This window comes from Protopterus annectens, chromosome 1.part1, assembly GCF_019279795.1.
Source record: "Protopterus annectens isolate FY-2018-M chromosome 1.part1, PAN1.0, whole genome shotgun sequence".
NCBI lineage: Eukaryota > Metazoa > Chordata > Ceratodontiformes > Protopteridae > Protopterus > Protopterus annectens.
In genome coordinates, this window is record NC_056726.1 from 242,428,594 (window position 1) to 242,444,984 (window position 16,391).

General features: G+C 45.6%; 1 protein-coding gene across 2 annotated transcripts in view; it reads left to right on the plus strand.

Moving 5' to 3' along the window:
• Positions 1–12,689, plus strand: part of LOC122804449 — a 70,046-nt gene extending 57,357 nt beyond the window's left edge. For both annotated transcript variants that reach the window (XM_044074315.1, XM_044074305.1), the window contains 2 exons: positions 1,460–1,635; positions 12,632–12,689. In XM_044074315.1, coding sequence (XP_043930250.1) covers positions 1,460–1,635; positions 12,632–12,635 — 180 coding nt within the window. In that variant the 3' untranslated portion in view covers positions 12,636–12,689. The remainder of the gene's footprint in view (positions 1–1,459; positions 1,636–12,631) is intronic.
• Positions 12,690–16,391: the final 3,702 nt, after the last annotated feature.

Below are 16,391 nucleotides of genomic sequence, written 5' to 3' on the forward strand. Positions count from 1 at the left end.
TGCAAGACTTTTCTCAAGGGAATTTTCCATAGCAGTCCTCCTATCAGGCAGCCTGTGGAGGCATGGAATCTCTCCCATGTTCTCCAGTCTCTCTCTCTGCCCCCCTTTGAGCCTGCTGTGACATGTGACCTAAAATTCCTGCCATGCAAATCTTTGTTTTTGGTGGCGATCACATCAGCCAGATGGATATCTGAGCTACAAGCCTTATGCATCAAGAGCCTGTACCTGATCTTCCATAAGGACAGAGTATCACTTCGTACTAATCCATCTTTTCTCCCCAAGGTGGTTTCCGACTAATTTATTAACCAGTCCATTGAGCTCACTGTGGTTTTTCAAAATTATTCAAACAAGGGAGTATACTGTCTGCATCTATTGGACGTTCATAGACAACTATGTTTCTACCTGGACAGAACTAAGTCCTTTCGCAAGTCGGACCAACTTTTCATTTCTGTTTCTGGCCCTAGAATGGGGTGTGCTATATCTGAGGTTACTTTGTCAAAATGGCTCAGAGATTGCATTACCTTCTCATATTGTCTTGCAAATGAATCTAAGCCTGCTGAAATCGAAACTCACTCAACTAGGGCTATCACAACTTTTGTTGCCTTCCATTCCAGGGTTTCAATGGATGACATCTGTGTATCAGCCATTTGGCCTAAACTCCATACCTTCATCAAGCATTACAAATTGGATCTGGTCTCCAGGGGAAGAGCGGCCTTTGGCTAAATGCTTCTCATGAATTTTATTCCATGAGGGCCACCCAGGTTCTCTGAGTAGCATGGGATTCTGTCCTATCAATGATGAATAGGAAGATTAACAACTGCAGATAAAGAATCTGAGTTGTTCATCTTCTTCCAGTCATCACCCCCCCCCCAAAAGGCTCCTGGCGGATCTTCTGGGTCCTTGTGTTTCAGGGTTTCTGCGCATAGATGACCTCTGTCTTTCAGTTTCTTCTATATGTTGCATGCAAACCCGATCTGAGTTAACTGGTAGAAGGGCGTTATGGGTAACAGCATAGTTTGAGAGTTTTTGGTGTACGCAAGCTTAGTATTAGGCCGACTCGGTTACGAGGGCTTGGAACTAAGCAAAAACTTAGCTGTTGAACATAAAAGTACAATATTCAGATATGGGGTACAATCTGAAAAGATATGCTGTCTACTGCCCACAAATGTTGTGTAGCATAACTTTTTGAATGCAGTAAAGGAATAATGTCTTACCAGTGTATTGATCAATGTCTCATCCTGTCTTATTTTGCACACGTTTAACATTTAATACTGCAGTTTAAGTCAATATGTCAAGAATAAATAATAATAATAATAATAGTAATGTAAATAAGTCAATTTGGCACTGACAAATGTTTGTAACTCACTATATTTTATATTCTTTGTTTCTTCTTATACTTAGTCCCTACACATTTCCTATGTATATGTGTGGTAATTCTGTCATATTTCGTTTACTGCAGATGTGGGCACATGTGTACAGGTCAGGAACAGAGCATATTGGAGTGAACACCAACAACGGACTTGAGCGGCAGTATGAGACCTTGAAATATTCTTATCTTGATGGTTATAAGAACTGCACTCTGAGTGAGCTGCTGACTGTACTTCATTCTACTTTTTTCCCTAACGCATATAAAAAGTAAGTTTTTTTATTTACTTCAAATTATTAGCAAGTTGACAGGATATCTGTGAAAAGATTCTAACATGTTTTTTTTTTATTTCTCAGCCCCAAACTGTACACTTATTTATTTAGTGTGTCATTTATGTTATTTTTAGTTATTTAGCAGTAGTGTAGGGCACTCTGCATGTACAGATAGAAAAACTGTTCTGCTGAGGCTCATAGAGAAAAAAAAACATTGTAGGAATACTGACAAATACAATAGAAATAGAGATTTAATGCAAGTAAAGTTGTAAAAAAAAAGTATTGAGCACCACATTTTCACCACTGTTAGTTTTAACAGCAAAATGTAAACTTTTAATTTCCTGCAGAAATTTGAGACATGTCACTGTCAGACTTAGCAAAACATTAACTATCTGCAGATAAGTAAGATGATTTACAAGGGAGCAGCAGGAGAGGTAGTTGTGGTGCAGGTCAGTGTAATAGTGGTGCTTAAGTAATGAATATATAGGTTTTTGACAATGTACTGTAACTGTATCTAATATTAACACACCAGTAATACCATTAAGGGGTTATCCTTCATTAACCCTTCAGTAACTACAACATCCTGACCTTTGCAAGCATTCGATAATACTTGATTTCTATTCTTGTATCAGATTTCAGTTATTAATTGCTATGACTTGTTTGCACTGTTAAAAACAGGTACAGTTTTCCATGGCTGTGCATAGTAAACATTGTCATCTTGTTTCATACACATTCCAGTATTACCTTTACTCTGATCTGTACACCAACGAACCTTTTTTTTTTTATTAAAGTCTGTTCTTGAACTTCTCAATTTTTGATACCAAACCTTCCCTTAGGTTGTAGTTGTTGGGTCTTTCGGCTTATCCCGGTTAGGGGTCTCCACAGCGGAACTCCGGTCCGCTAATGATTGGCAGTAAATTTTTATGTGACGATTTGCCAGACCTGACGCACAACCTTCAAAGAAGGTACACCCATTCACACATGCCTCCACACAGAAGATGCTCTAACTGAGAATCGAAAGGGACAACATTTTACTGTGAGGTGACAACGCTACCACAGCACCACCACAGTCCCCTTAGGTACACCAGATGTAATGTTTCCTGCTGTCATCTGCATTATTTTCCATATGAACAAATACCAGCAGTTATGCAAGTTAATAGGTTTTCTTCACAGGTACTAGGCCTCATTTTCTATGCCTAGAGTGTCATATTCTATCCAGGTACAGTGCCTTGCCGAGTGTATTCCTTCAAAAACAGCAATACACACCCACATCATAGTTTGACATGTAAACCTCTTTGTCAGTCACCTGTCTTTAAGATTGCATCCGTATCTCATCCAGTTACACATAAGTGTCACACTGTATTTTGCATGTAACTATCCTGTTAGCTTTTTGTCATTGCTAAAAAAACTACTGTTTTATAATGAGTTTGGCAGTAGTGGCATGCATCTTCTTTTCATAACTTGCCATAATCAAATCTTCCTTTTGAAGACAGCAGCACTTAGATGTTCTGAATGTTGTTTGTGACACATACACCACATTCATCGCCCTCCTGAAATTATTTATATGCATCCTTTGAAATGCTGTTTTTTTTTTTTTTTTGTAGATCTGAAGCTTCTTTTCTGTCCATTAAAGTAAGACATTTCTGTCATAACAGACTCCTTAATCCTAATGTGCTTTCCTTAACTGTCTTTTATCTGTCCCCATTTTTATATTTTTTGTTACAGTAAGGTTTCATTATGTACCACCAGTAAAATACATGCTGTTACATTTCATTATAAAACATTGTGCACTGCTACTGTCTTTTCTCTTTGGTATTATTTTACAATAAATCCAATTATAATCAGAAGTACTTGCATGTAACTGATTAACATAGATTGTCTTACCACAATCCCTCCGTTAATTACATCAAATCATCAGTATCAGTGTTGTTGTTGTGTCTTTAGGCTTATCCCAGTTAGGGGTCGCCACAGTGGAACTCTGGTCCGCTAATGAATAGCAGTGGATTTTTACGTGGCGAGTTGCTAGCCCTGACGCAAAACCTTCAACGAAGGCATGCCCAATTCATGCATGCCTCCACACAGAAGATGCTATAGCTGAGAACTGAATGGGAGAACGTCTAGCTGTGAGGCGACAATGCTACCGCAGCACCACCACCACAGTAAATCATCAGTATCAGTGTTCTATCTATGAATGTGTAATACATTCTCCTGTTTTTCTTCTGTCTAAAAAAAATGAAGCAAAATGGATGTGATCAGAGAAAAACAGCATTTGCTGATTCCATATTTGTGTTCTACAAAAAAACTCTTAAAATTGTGTCTTTCGTTTAAGTATCGGGTTTTATACATTGGTTTGCATTGGATACACTGTCAGCAGTCAGTCTGTCTATGGTTTTCATGTAGCTGTCCTTCTCCATCAGTGTATAAACCAAAATTATTCCAGGTTAACTTCAAAGTCCTTCTATACTGTTATCCTACACCACTGTTTGTAAAACAGACATGAAAGAGTGATGTTTCACAATCTACTCACACATGTTGGTACTGCAATTGGCATAGATCATCTTTCATTGCTTAAAATGTTACTGGCTAAATGTGTAAAAGATCCACAGTAATAGCAGGATATAGTTTACCCACAATGCTGAGTATAACATTTGCTGGCCTAAAGCGTAACCCTAGCACCTACGTGGGTAAAACTTCCAAAGAATCAAAAGCTTGTCATGCTTCACTCTGTAAATGTGTTTACTCTAAGAACAGGTGAATATCATAAATATTATTACAGTTTCCAGTACACTGACAGTGATGTCATCCACACTGAACTCAGTGTTGCATAACTTTTAGATGTAATGGGATCCTATCTCGCCTACATTCATAACTGATGGGCTCGGAGCCGATCCATCGGCTCCGACTCGGCCAACTAGTACACTAGAACGAAGTCTCTTATTGGCTGGGCTACTCCCTATCCCAGGATGCACCACACCTGCTTCCCCAGATCTCGTTTGCCACTTTACAAGCTGGACGTGGTCTCGACTTGGATGGAGCTAAGTGGTTTCTTTTACCTTTTACTGGTCTTTGACCTTGGGGTTTTTTCCTCTGAAAATTGTTAAAAACAGCTGATGTTAAGTTGTCTATCTCGCCTTCATTCTTGCTGGATGGGTTCGGAGCCGACCTCGGCTCTGACTCGGCCACTCTAAAAGCTCGAGAGTTGGTTCCACGGGCTCAAGGCTCCCCTTATATCCCACAATGCTAGGCGGTATTACCTCAGATCTCATTTGCCACTACAGCTATCGAGACGTGTTGCTTCACCGGCTTCAGGTTAGTGTAGGAAATAGTTTAAAAAGTTGATTAGAAACCCTTTAAGTTAGTTTTCCATACAGTTTCCCCTTACCTTAAAGGTCTTTGATCCCTTTAATCTAGTTTTCTTTAATTTTTTTACCTTAAGAACTTATAGTTCTTCCCTTAGGCCTTCGGGCCCTCCCATTCCCTTGGAGTGTGTGTGTTTTCTGTAGGGACTTATAACAGTAAACAGCTAATTACTTAGTTTAAGTTTCTGTTTTTTGGTTTATAGTGTAAGCGGTGTGTTTGTGTTTGTGTGTGGTTACTCTTGTTCCTTGATATGTCCAAGGATTCAAAGGTCTCAGGCTTCAAGAAGTGTGACTCGTGCTGTCAGAAAATGTCTCTGACAGACGGTCACACTTCTTGTGTGTACTGCCTGGGGCCTTTACACCTGCAGGACTCTTGTGCTGTATGCCATGGCTTCAGCCCTAGAGTCCTGCAGGAAAGAAAGATCAAGCTCATCTTAAGGGGCTTGCTTAAGCCTGAGGGTCCCCCTACTGCTACTTCGGGTAAACCCTCTAAGGCTCCTAGGTCCTTGGCTCCAGCTACTGAGTCGACGCCTAAGGCTTCAAAACCTACTACGACATCGGCTCCAGATGGAGCCGATGAGACTCGAACTGCTACTTCTGTGGTTCCCTCGGCTCCGGCTGAGGCATTGCAAATTTCTGAGTCGGCTCCGATCAGACCATCAGAGCCGACATCTAGAAAGAGGTCCAAGTCACCGTCCCTTGGCTCCGTTCATTCAGCTCCAGCATCTCCCTTGCTGTCTGAACGGAGCCATAGATCTCACTCCTCTAGATCATCGAGGCTTTCGGATCATGACCTTCAGAGGGTAGTGAGTCGACTTCTTAAGTCCGAGGCACTGGCCCAAATGCTTCAGAGCCCGACTCATCAGTCGATGCTTAACCCTATCCCTCAAAATGTTCCTCCTCCGACTCCTTTGAGCTCGGAGCCGGGGCATTTCGGAACCGAGACTGTGGTAGCGTCGGAACCGATACAATTGTCTTCGGTTCTGTCGTCGGCTCCGATTTCTTCCTTGGAAGAATCTCGGCGCTGGACTTCCCTCGTCGGCTCCGAGGGGGTGAGTGGCATCGGACCCTTGTCCGACCCCGCTCTCCCTCTCGGCGCTGGTGAGTTCGGCTCCGACATCGGCCTCGGAGCCATCGCTGTCGGTGCCGAGGGAGGTTTTCAGCTTTTCGGGCGGGACCTTTGGCTCTGCCTGACAGGGGTGCCTTCGAGGTCATGCGGAGTGTGTTGGAACCCGGTTCAACTCCACAGTCGGCTCCGTCCGTCCCTCCCTCTTCGGTGCCTCAGGTTATGTCTGCTGACTCCCTCATCCCAGACCGCAGAGAGCCAGCTCCTCAAGAATCCGCTGTGGGGATCTCATCCTCTTCGAGGCCTCTCCTGAATTGGCAGGGGAGCCCCTAGGAAGAGAAAGTGCAAGAGGAAGCACATAGACTCACCTGAGTCTGTCACCTCTGACACGGATTTAGAGGATTCCCCCCGTTCCCCTTCTGAAGATGTCTCCTTTGCAGACATTCTAGAGATCCTGAAACAGAGGGGAAATTGGCCAGCCCTTAACCCTTCGGAGGATGAATCTGTGTATCTTGAGGCGTTTGGCTCTCGCCCTTCCACCTCCTGGGTGTCCCCCCCCCCTTGACCCCCCCATGCAGGTGGTAGCCAAAAAGGCTTGGACGGCTCCTGACTCTGTGGACCCCACCCCCAGGAGACCTTCAAAGTTTATCACAGCACCAGCAGATAAGCAATTTCTGACTAAGGGAGTTTCTGTGGATGCTATGGTGGTAGCTGCTGCCACTAAGAAGGAGCTAGCTGATCCTTCGGTGCCTGTCCATCCTCCTAACAAGGAATCTAAGTCTATGGACAGGTACGGGAAGCAGATGTTTTCGCCAGCGACCTTTGCTATGCGTTCGCTGAACTACCTCCGTCATTTCACTCGTCTTCAAAGAGACTTGATCAAGGAAGCGAGTGAGATGTTAAAGGATCCTACAGCTGCGGGTTTTCAGGATAAGATGAACGCTCAGCTGGCTACCCTAAATTCTATAGCTAACTCATCCATGCGCCTCCTCTCATATGCGGCTGATGGAGCGATCAGAGCCGCAGGGACAGGTGTGGCCTTACGCCGGCATGACTGGATGCGGCTATGCAATTTTGCGGACCCCTTTAAAACGTCTTTCACTAATTCCCCGTTTGATGGATCATCCCTCTTTGGTCCTCAAGTGAAAGAAACCTTGACGAGGTGCGAGACGGATGGCAAAACTCTTTCTGCCGTCGGAGTCCGTTTTTCTACTCCTTCTAGGCCTTACCCCAAAGGCCAGAAAAGTGGGAAAATGTGGTTCCGCAAACAATCTCAAGGGACTTTGCCTGACGCACAGAGTCGGTTCCCCTGCAGAGGCAGAGGAGGGAACAATAATGGTAGACGTCGCCCTAGGGGCAGGGGGGGTCCGCAGAACCAGGGCAATCGAGAAACCTGTTCCGATAAGCCCTTCAAGCATCCCTGAGGTGTTGCCCGACTGTCCACCTTCAGAGGCAGTCGGGGGAAGATTGTCACTGTACCCAGAAGCCTGGCGATCCCTAACTCAAGACAAGTGGGTACAGTCCATCTTTTCCGAAGGCTATTCCATTCCGTTCTTATGTATTCCAAATCAATCAAAAAAAATCCCTTCCAGATGTTCCACCCGCTCAAAGGGATCAAGCAGAATCGGAAATTTCAAAGTTGCTTGCAAAAAGAGCCATTCAGCCAGTGCCAGCAGACCAGCAAGGATCCAGAATCTACTCCAAGTTCTTTTTGGTTCCAAAGAAAACAGGGGACTGGAGACCCATTTTGGATCTCAGTATCTTGAACAAGTCGGTCAAGAAAACAAGATTTCGGATGGTCACGCTACAATCCATCCTACCCCTATTGGGAAAGGAAAACTAGATGTGCTCTATAGACCTCCAGGATGCGTACTATCATATAAAAATGAACAGACGCTCCAGGAGATTCCTCCGCTTCAGGCTGGGAACCAGTCACTTTCAATTCAGAGCCCTGCCCTTTGGACTCACCACTGCCCCCCGGGTGTTTACCAAATGCATTGCAGTGGTAGCTTCTCACCTGAGACGTCAAGGATTCCAGGTGTTTCCATACTTAGACGACTGGCTCCTCACAGCTCCTACCAAGCATCTTCTTCTAATAGCCAGAGACTACACCTTTCGCATTTGTCAAAAGTTAGGTATCTCAATAAATTGCGAAAAGTCTGTTTTGTCGCCTTGTCGTGCTATTACCTTCATAGGCGCAAATCTAGACACAGTTAACATGTCTGCGAGACTCACAGACCAAAGGATAGCAGACATACGCAAACTGGTCTCTCTTCTCTTCCACAGCAACAGAGTCAAAGTCAGATTAGTTCTGAAAGTACTAGGGATTATGGCGGCTGCTATCCCTCTACTTCTATTAGCCAGATTTCACATGAGAATCCTTCAATGGATGCTCTTCACACAATGGTCGTACCAACAACTTCCGATGTCCCACACCATTATGATTACGCAAGCATGCAAGAATCATCTTCTTTGGTGGATTTCTTCCCCCCAGCTCTTCCTGGGGTGACCTTTTGTTCCTCCCCCTCTGGTTGCTACTCTGACAACGGACGCCTCCCTGATCGGGTGGGGGGGGCATTATCAGGGCAGAACAGTTCAGGGCATATGGCAACCAGACGAACGCCACTTGCATATAAATGTTCTAGAGATGAGAGCAGTGCTTTTAGCGTTGCAAGCCCTTCAAGACTCTCTTCCCTTGGGAACGATAGCAATCCAGACGGACAACATGTCTGTAGTGTGGTATATCAACAAACAAGGCGGAACCAGGTCCTATCCCCTATGTCGAGAAGCACTCAGACTGTGGCAATGGGCGATTTCTTCTCAGCAGTTTCTGATTGCAACGCACATCCCCGGGAAGTCCAATCTTATCGCGGACAAGTTGAGCAGAGCTATCCTCATGCCTCACGAGTGGTCTCTGAAAGATTCTATTTTGGAGAAAATTTTTCTCAAGTGGGGTCAGCCTTGCTGCGACCTTGTTGCTACTCCACAAAACAGCAAGTGCAGAGATTATTTCACCCTATTCCTGTTACCAGGCCAGCCCAGCAGAGACGCTCTAGTCCAAGTTTGGCCCCGGGGACTTCTGTATGCATTTCCTCCCTTCCCACTAATCTCTCAAGTGATACAGAAAGCTATCGCTCAGAAGGCCTCATTGATCCTCATTGCTCCTTACTGGCCTCGACAGGTTTGGTTCCCCTTTCTACATCAATTTCTGTTGGAGCAACCGTGGCATCTGGACCTAGTTCCAGATCTTTTGATCCATCAGTCAGGTCAGTTACATCGCTCCCTCCCCTCTCTGAACCTCACTGCTTGGTTCCTCCAGTTCCAACCTTTGCCAGGCTTTCTCAAATATCTCATTCTGTTCGAGATATTTTGATAGCTTCCCATAAATTTTCCACTTGAAAGATTTATCTTAGCAAGTGGTAACGTTTTGCCTATTGGGCTCAAGGAAGGGACTTAGATCCTTTCACTGCTCCCATCCAAATAGTTCTTGATTTTCTAGCGGAACTCTTTCACGCAGGTTCATCTCCTTCTACTCTCAAAGTCCAATCGGCAGCTATATCTAACTTTCATGTGGGCATTTCAGATTCTGCCATCATGTCTCACTAGCTTTGCAAAGCTTTTTTGAAGGGAGATTTTCTTCTCAGACCTCCTATAAGAAATCCTCCTCCTTCTTGGGACCTTAATTTAGTTCTCACATCTTTGATTCTTCCCCCTTTCGAACCTGCAGCTTCCTGTTCATTGAAATTGCTATCATGGAAGACTCTCTTTCTGGTAGCCATTACTTCAGCTAGAAGGGTCTCAGAACTCCATGCACTCAGCAATCGACCACCGTATCTATTGTTTCATAAAGACAGGGTGTCCTTACGAACCAATCCATCTTTTTTACCTAAAGTAGCCTCTGCGTCTAACCTAAATCAAAGCATTGACCTCCCTGTGTTTTTTCCTAACTTTTCTAACAGGTCTGAACAAAAATTGCATTGGCTAGATGTTCATCGTCAGTTAAGGTATTATTTGGATAGGACCAAACAGATCAGAAAAACTGACCAGTTGTTTGTCTCTTATGCAGAAGGCAGAAAGGGACTTTCAGTTTCGAAGGTATCACTCTCCAGATGGCTAACATCTCTGATTTCCTTTGTTTATGAAATTAGACACCAAACACTGCCTAACAAACCTAAGGCCCACTCCACCAGAGCTTTGGCTACCTCTATAGCCTTCGAAGACAGGCTGCCTATTGACACCATTTGTGCAGCGGCTACTTGGGCTACTCCTCACACTTTCATTTCTCATTATAAGTTGGATTTAGCTTCTAGACATAGAGCTAACTTTGGTTCCAATGTTCTCAAGAGTCTGTTCCGATAGGCCACCCGGGACAAGGTGCTAGGGACGCGGTCCCATCCAGCAAGAATGAAGTTGAGATAGACAACTTAACATATAGAAGTTATGTTCTTACCATAACGTTCCATGTTAGTTGTCTTCTTCTCGCCTTCTTTCTTGCGTCCCACCCTCCTTCCCCCTAGCCTGGACAGACGTAGAGGAGTTTGATTGTGACCTCTCTTTCTACCACCTATATTGCTATAGATATATGCTCTGCTGTGCATATATTCCTTGATCAGGCTTCAGGTCACCTTCTTCCCTTCCTTTTTATAGAGGTGGGTTCTCCCTTTCCAGTAGTACTGGTTTTTATTATTAACTGGGCCTAGCTTACAAACGAGATCTGAGGTAATACCGCCTAGCATTGTGGGATATAAGGGGAGCCTCGAGCCGGTGGATCCAACTCTCGAGCTTTTAGAGTGGCCGAGTCGGAGCCGAGGTCGGCTCAGAACCCATCCAGCAAGAAAGAAGGCGAGAAGAAGACAACTAACATGGAACGTTATGGTAAGAACATAACTTCTATATTTGGAGGATTTAGAGGAAGTAGAAAGGGGTCAAGACGACTTCCCTCTCGGCTCAGACAATGTAGCGGACCGGCTCCGAAAGGGCTCCAACACTATCGGCGCCGGATCGGGCACAGTACGAATAGGGATCGTCGCCGAAGGAGCTTTCGGAGCCGAGGGAGAATAGTCTGAGCTGCACACCTCCACCGGCTCCGAAACCATTGGAACCAATGGAGGTGATTCGCCTCTCGATGCTCCAACCTGCGGCTCCAAAACTAATGGAGCCGAGGAAAGAGGCATCGAGGCAGACCCTTCGACCCTCGGCTCCGAAGTCAGTGGAGCCGAGGAAGAAGAGGTCGACTTATGCTTCTTAGCAGTCGGTTCAGACGGACTGGTCGGAGCCGACGACCTTTTCTTTTTAGAAGCAGTAGAAGATGAATCCAAAGCTTCCTCAAAAGAGGGCTTAATAAGACCCTTCAAGATCAATTTATTTTTTCGTTCTTGAAGAACCCTAGCAGAAAAAGCATGACACACACTACATGTCTCCTGCAAATGCTCTGGCCCTAAACAATATACACAGATAGCATGACTGTCTGTAATAGACATTTTATAATTGTACCTAGTGCACTTTTTGAACCCTGATTTTTGTTCTTTAGACATGCTTATACAATAACACTATGCAATATCCTAATTTCACGCAAAGAACAGAAGTGACTAAAAAACAAACTGTTAGAGCGCGAGAAAAAAAGGGCACAAGCTCTCTAGAGAGAAGATTTACCTCACAAGAGAAATAACAAACACAAAAAAGAACACAACAACGGGCAAAAGCCCTCTAACTTAAACGGACTTTGCCCGTAAGAAAAAAGGGGTAAATAACAACACAGTCACTCCACTAAGAAGGGCAAAGGCCCTCTAACTTAAACGGGCCTCGCCCGACCAACCGATATATAAGATCGATCAATAACGCTCAATCACTAACACAAAAAAAACACGAAGTAGCCGTTAAAACAGCTGTTGTTTTAAATTGTGAAGAAAACCCAAGGTCAAAAGACCAGAAAAAGTAATAAAAGTACACTTAGCTCCAGCCAAGTCGAGACCACGTCTAGCTTGTAAAGCGGCAAACGAGATCTGGGGAAGCAGGTGTGGTGCATCCTGGGATAGAGGGTAGCCCAGCCAATAAGAGACTTCATTCTAGTGTACTAGTTGGCCGAGTCGGAGCCGATGGATCGGCTTCGAACCCATCAGTTATGAATGTAGGCGAGATAGGATCCCATTACATCTGATTGTTCATAGTTCTGTCGGAAAGCTTTTGGCAGACACATTGCAAGATTTACATTGTTTTTCTTTCATGACATACCACTGAAAGTTATCTATGAATGTGGAAATGTCTTACATATCACTATCTGACTGTGTCAAATGCCCTTAGATTTTGAATAGTGAACCATAACAACAAAATAACCCTACACAAAATGTCTCATCTGTTAACAGGCTACTTTTTAAGTCTTTTTCACCGCTGCTTTGCACAGATCTGTGATGACCCCGAGACACAGTACACTTATCTGGTACTGCTGCTGACATCATCAGTGCAGCATAAGTTCATACTGGGGACACTGCAGTTGATTCTTGTATATGCGTAATGAAAACTGAATCAATGTTTGTATACAATAAGTCTTCCACATTTTTCTATTCGATAGATAATCCATGTACAGATGAAACAATAACTGTAAAAGAACAACAGTGAATAATTGCTACATAATGAAAAATCCTACCCTTCAGCTGTTTTTCCTGCAAATGAAAAAGAACTCAGTAGGCAGACTACTTATTTTGACTTCCTGAAGTAGTGTCTATGGAATATTTTAATTATCTTCCACTGCAGCTGACAGAACTTTAATTTCCACTGCATGATCCGAGCATCTATTCTCCTCATTGTCTTACATGCTGTCATTGTCAACTGTCATTGTCCTCCCATCATGCACAGCAGCACAATTGAAATTATTCATGGCTATGATAACGGATGATGTTAAGTTGTCAATCTCGCCTTCATTCATGCTGGATGGGTTCGGAGCCGATCCTCGGCTCCGACTCAGCCAATACTAAAGCTCGAGAGCTAATTCCACCAGCTCGAGGCTCCCCTATATCCCACAATGCTAGGCGGTAACTACCCAGATCTCGTTTGCCGCTATAGCTGACGAGGTGCGCTTTTCTACCGGCTCAAGCAGGTCAGTTCAAATTTTTTCTTAGATACTTCTAACTACCCCCTTTTTAGTTTTAATCATATCCTTTAGTTAATTTTAAACTTTTAGACATCTCGACCCCTTTTTGTCGAGCCCCCTTCCCATTTTACCTTTGTTCTAGGCCTTTGGCCCTTCCCTCACCCTAGTCCTTTAATATTTTTTAGTGTTGTAGGGGCTTGTGTGTGTCTGTTTGTGGGTTAACATTAATAATTTATTTTAATAATTTTTTCTGTAGAGAGTGTCTGGACTGTGTTTGTGTGTGTTAGCCTCTCTGTTTTTACTATGTCTAAAGACAAGGTCTCAGGCTTCAAGAAGTGTGACTCGTGCTGTCAGAAAATGTCTCTGACAGACGGTCACACTTCTTGTGTGTATTGCCTGTGGCCTTTGCACCTGCAGGACTCTTGTGCTTTTTGTCATGGGTTTAGCCCTAGAGTCCTGCAGGAACGCAAGAATAAGCTTATCTTGCGGGGCTTATTAAAGCCTGAAGGCCCCCTGACTCAATCTGTGTTGGGGAAGCCTCCAAGAACTTCCAAGCAGTCGGCTGCTGCTCCTGAGTCGACTGCAGAGAAGTCTAAGCCGGCTTTGACATCGGCTCCGGCTGGAGCTGATGTTTCTAAGCCTCATACTGTTACCTCGGCTCCGGCCTGATAGAACTTTGTCTGCTCCGATACCCTTATCGGAGCCACATTCGAGAAAGAGGTCCAAGTCCCCCTCTATCGGATCCGTGCACTCTGCGCCAGGATCCCCTCTTCTTTCAGAACGAAGTCACAAAACTCATTCCTCACGGTCTTCCAGATTATCAGACCATGACTTGCAAAGGGTGGTGAGTAGACTTCTCAATTCTGAGGCACTGGCCCAAATGCTGCATAGCCCGACTCAGCAGTCAGTGGCTATTCCCATTCCCCAAAACATTCCTCCTCCGACTCCTTTGAGTTCGGAGCCAAGGCTTGTCAGAGCCATGACTGTCGGTGTGTCGGATCCGATACCTTCCATTTCGGCTCCGTCGTCTGCTCCGATCTCCTCTTTGGAGGGATCTCGGCGCCGAGCTTCTCTCATCGGCTCCGAGGGGGCGAGTGGCATCAGACCCTTGTCCGACCCCGCTCTCCCTCTCGGAGCTTCGGCGTTGGTAAGTTCGGCTCTGACATCGGCTTCGGAGCCGTCTCTGTCGGTGCCGGGGGAGGTCCTTGTCTCTTCGGAGCGGGGGCCTCGGGCCTTGCCTGACAGGGGTGCCTTCGAGGTCATGCGGAGCGTGCTAGAACCAGGTTCTGTCCCACAGTCAGCTCCTTCAGCCCCTCCATCTACAGTGCCTGCGGTGATTTCTACTCACCCCCTTGTCTCAGACCGCAGAGAGCCAACTCCTCAAGATTCCCCATTGGGAATTTCCTCCTCTTCCGAGGCCTCTCCTGACCCTGCAGGAGATCCCCCAAGAAAGAGGCAGTGCAAGAGGAAGCACATTGACTCCCCTGAGTCTATCACCTCTGACACTGACTTAGAGGAATCCGAAGGGTCCCCTCGATCCCCCTCTGAGGATGTCTCCTTTGCTGACATCCTTGAGATCCTGAAACAGAGGGGGAACTGGCCAGCCCTTAATCCTTTGGAGGATGAGTCAGTGTATCTTGAGGCGTTTGGTTCTTGCCCTTCTACCTCCTGGGTGTCCCCTCCCTTTGACCCCCTTATGGAAGTGGTGGCAAGGAAGGCTTGGACGGCTCCTGACTCAGTGGAACCCACCCCGAGGAGACCATCCAAATTTATTACTGCCCCCAAAGACAAAGAGTTTTTATCCAAAGGTGTCCCTGTTGATGCCATGGTGGTGGCTGCGACCACAAAGGAGGAGTTAGCTGATCCTTCGGTTCCTGTCCATCCTCCTAACAAAGAATCTAGGACCATGGACAGGTACGGCAAGCGGATGTTCTCGTCAGCGACCTTTTCAATGCGGTCGCTGAACTACTTATGCCACTTCACTCGTCTCCAAAGAGATTTACTCAAAGATATGGGTGAACTGATGAAGGATCCTACAGCTGGGTGGTTCAAAGACACAATGAACTCCCAGTTGGCAACCCTAAATTCCATCGTTAACTCCTCCATGCGGCTGGTCTCATATGCAGCAGATGGGGCGAGTAGAGCCGCAGGCACAGGCGTTGCCTTACGACGTCACGCCTGGATGCAGCTATGCAACTTTGCGGACCCTTTCAAGACGTCCTTCACCAACTCTCCCTTTGATGGATCATCGTTTGGTCCACAGGTGAAGGATACATTGACCAGGTGCGAGGTAGAAGGTAAGACTCTCTCTGCTGTAGGAGTCCGTTTTTCTACCCCTTCTAGACCCTATCCCAAAGGTCAAAGGGGAGGAAAGATGTGGTTCCGCAAACAATCCCAGGGAGTCTCATCTGACGCACAAGGCCGAGTCCCCTCTAGAGGCAGGGGGGGGTAATAATAATAATAGACGCCGCCCTAGAGGCAGAGGAGGTCTGCAAAACCAGGGTAGCAGAGAAATGTTCTCTGACAAACCCTTTCAGCACCCCTGAGGGGCTGCCTGGCTGTCCACCTTCGGAGGCAGTCGGGGGAAGGTTATCACTGTACCCACAAGCCTGGCTTTCCCTTACTCAAGACAAATGGGTACAGTCGATCATATCCGAGGGTTACAAAATTCCCTTCATTCACATCCCAACCCAACCAAAAAGATCACTTCCAGATGTTCCACCCGGTCTAAGGGAACAAGCAGCATTAGAAATTTCAAAGCTGCTATCAAAAAGAGCTATCCAATCAGTCCCGGCAGACCAGCAAGGATCCGGAATCTACTCCAAATTCTTTTTGGTACCAAAAAAAACAGGGGACTCGAGACCCATACTGGATCTCAGCTACTTAAACAGGTTTGTCAAAAAAACAAATTTCCGGATGGTCACTCTACAGTCCATCCTACCCTTCTTGGGTCAGGACAATTGGATGTGCTTGATAGATCTTCAGGAACCGTACTACCACATCAAAATGAACAGACGCTCCAGGAGATATCTCCGCTTCAGGCTGGGAGCCAGTCACTACCAATTTAGGGCCCTGCCCTTTGGTCTCACTACAGCCCCCCGTGTGTTCACCAAATGCATGGCAGTGGTCACGGCTCACTTGAGACGTCAAGGATTCCAGGTGTTTCCGTATCTGGACGACTGGTTCCTTACTGCCACCACCAGGCATCAGCTTCTCCTATCCAGGGACTTCACCATCCAAA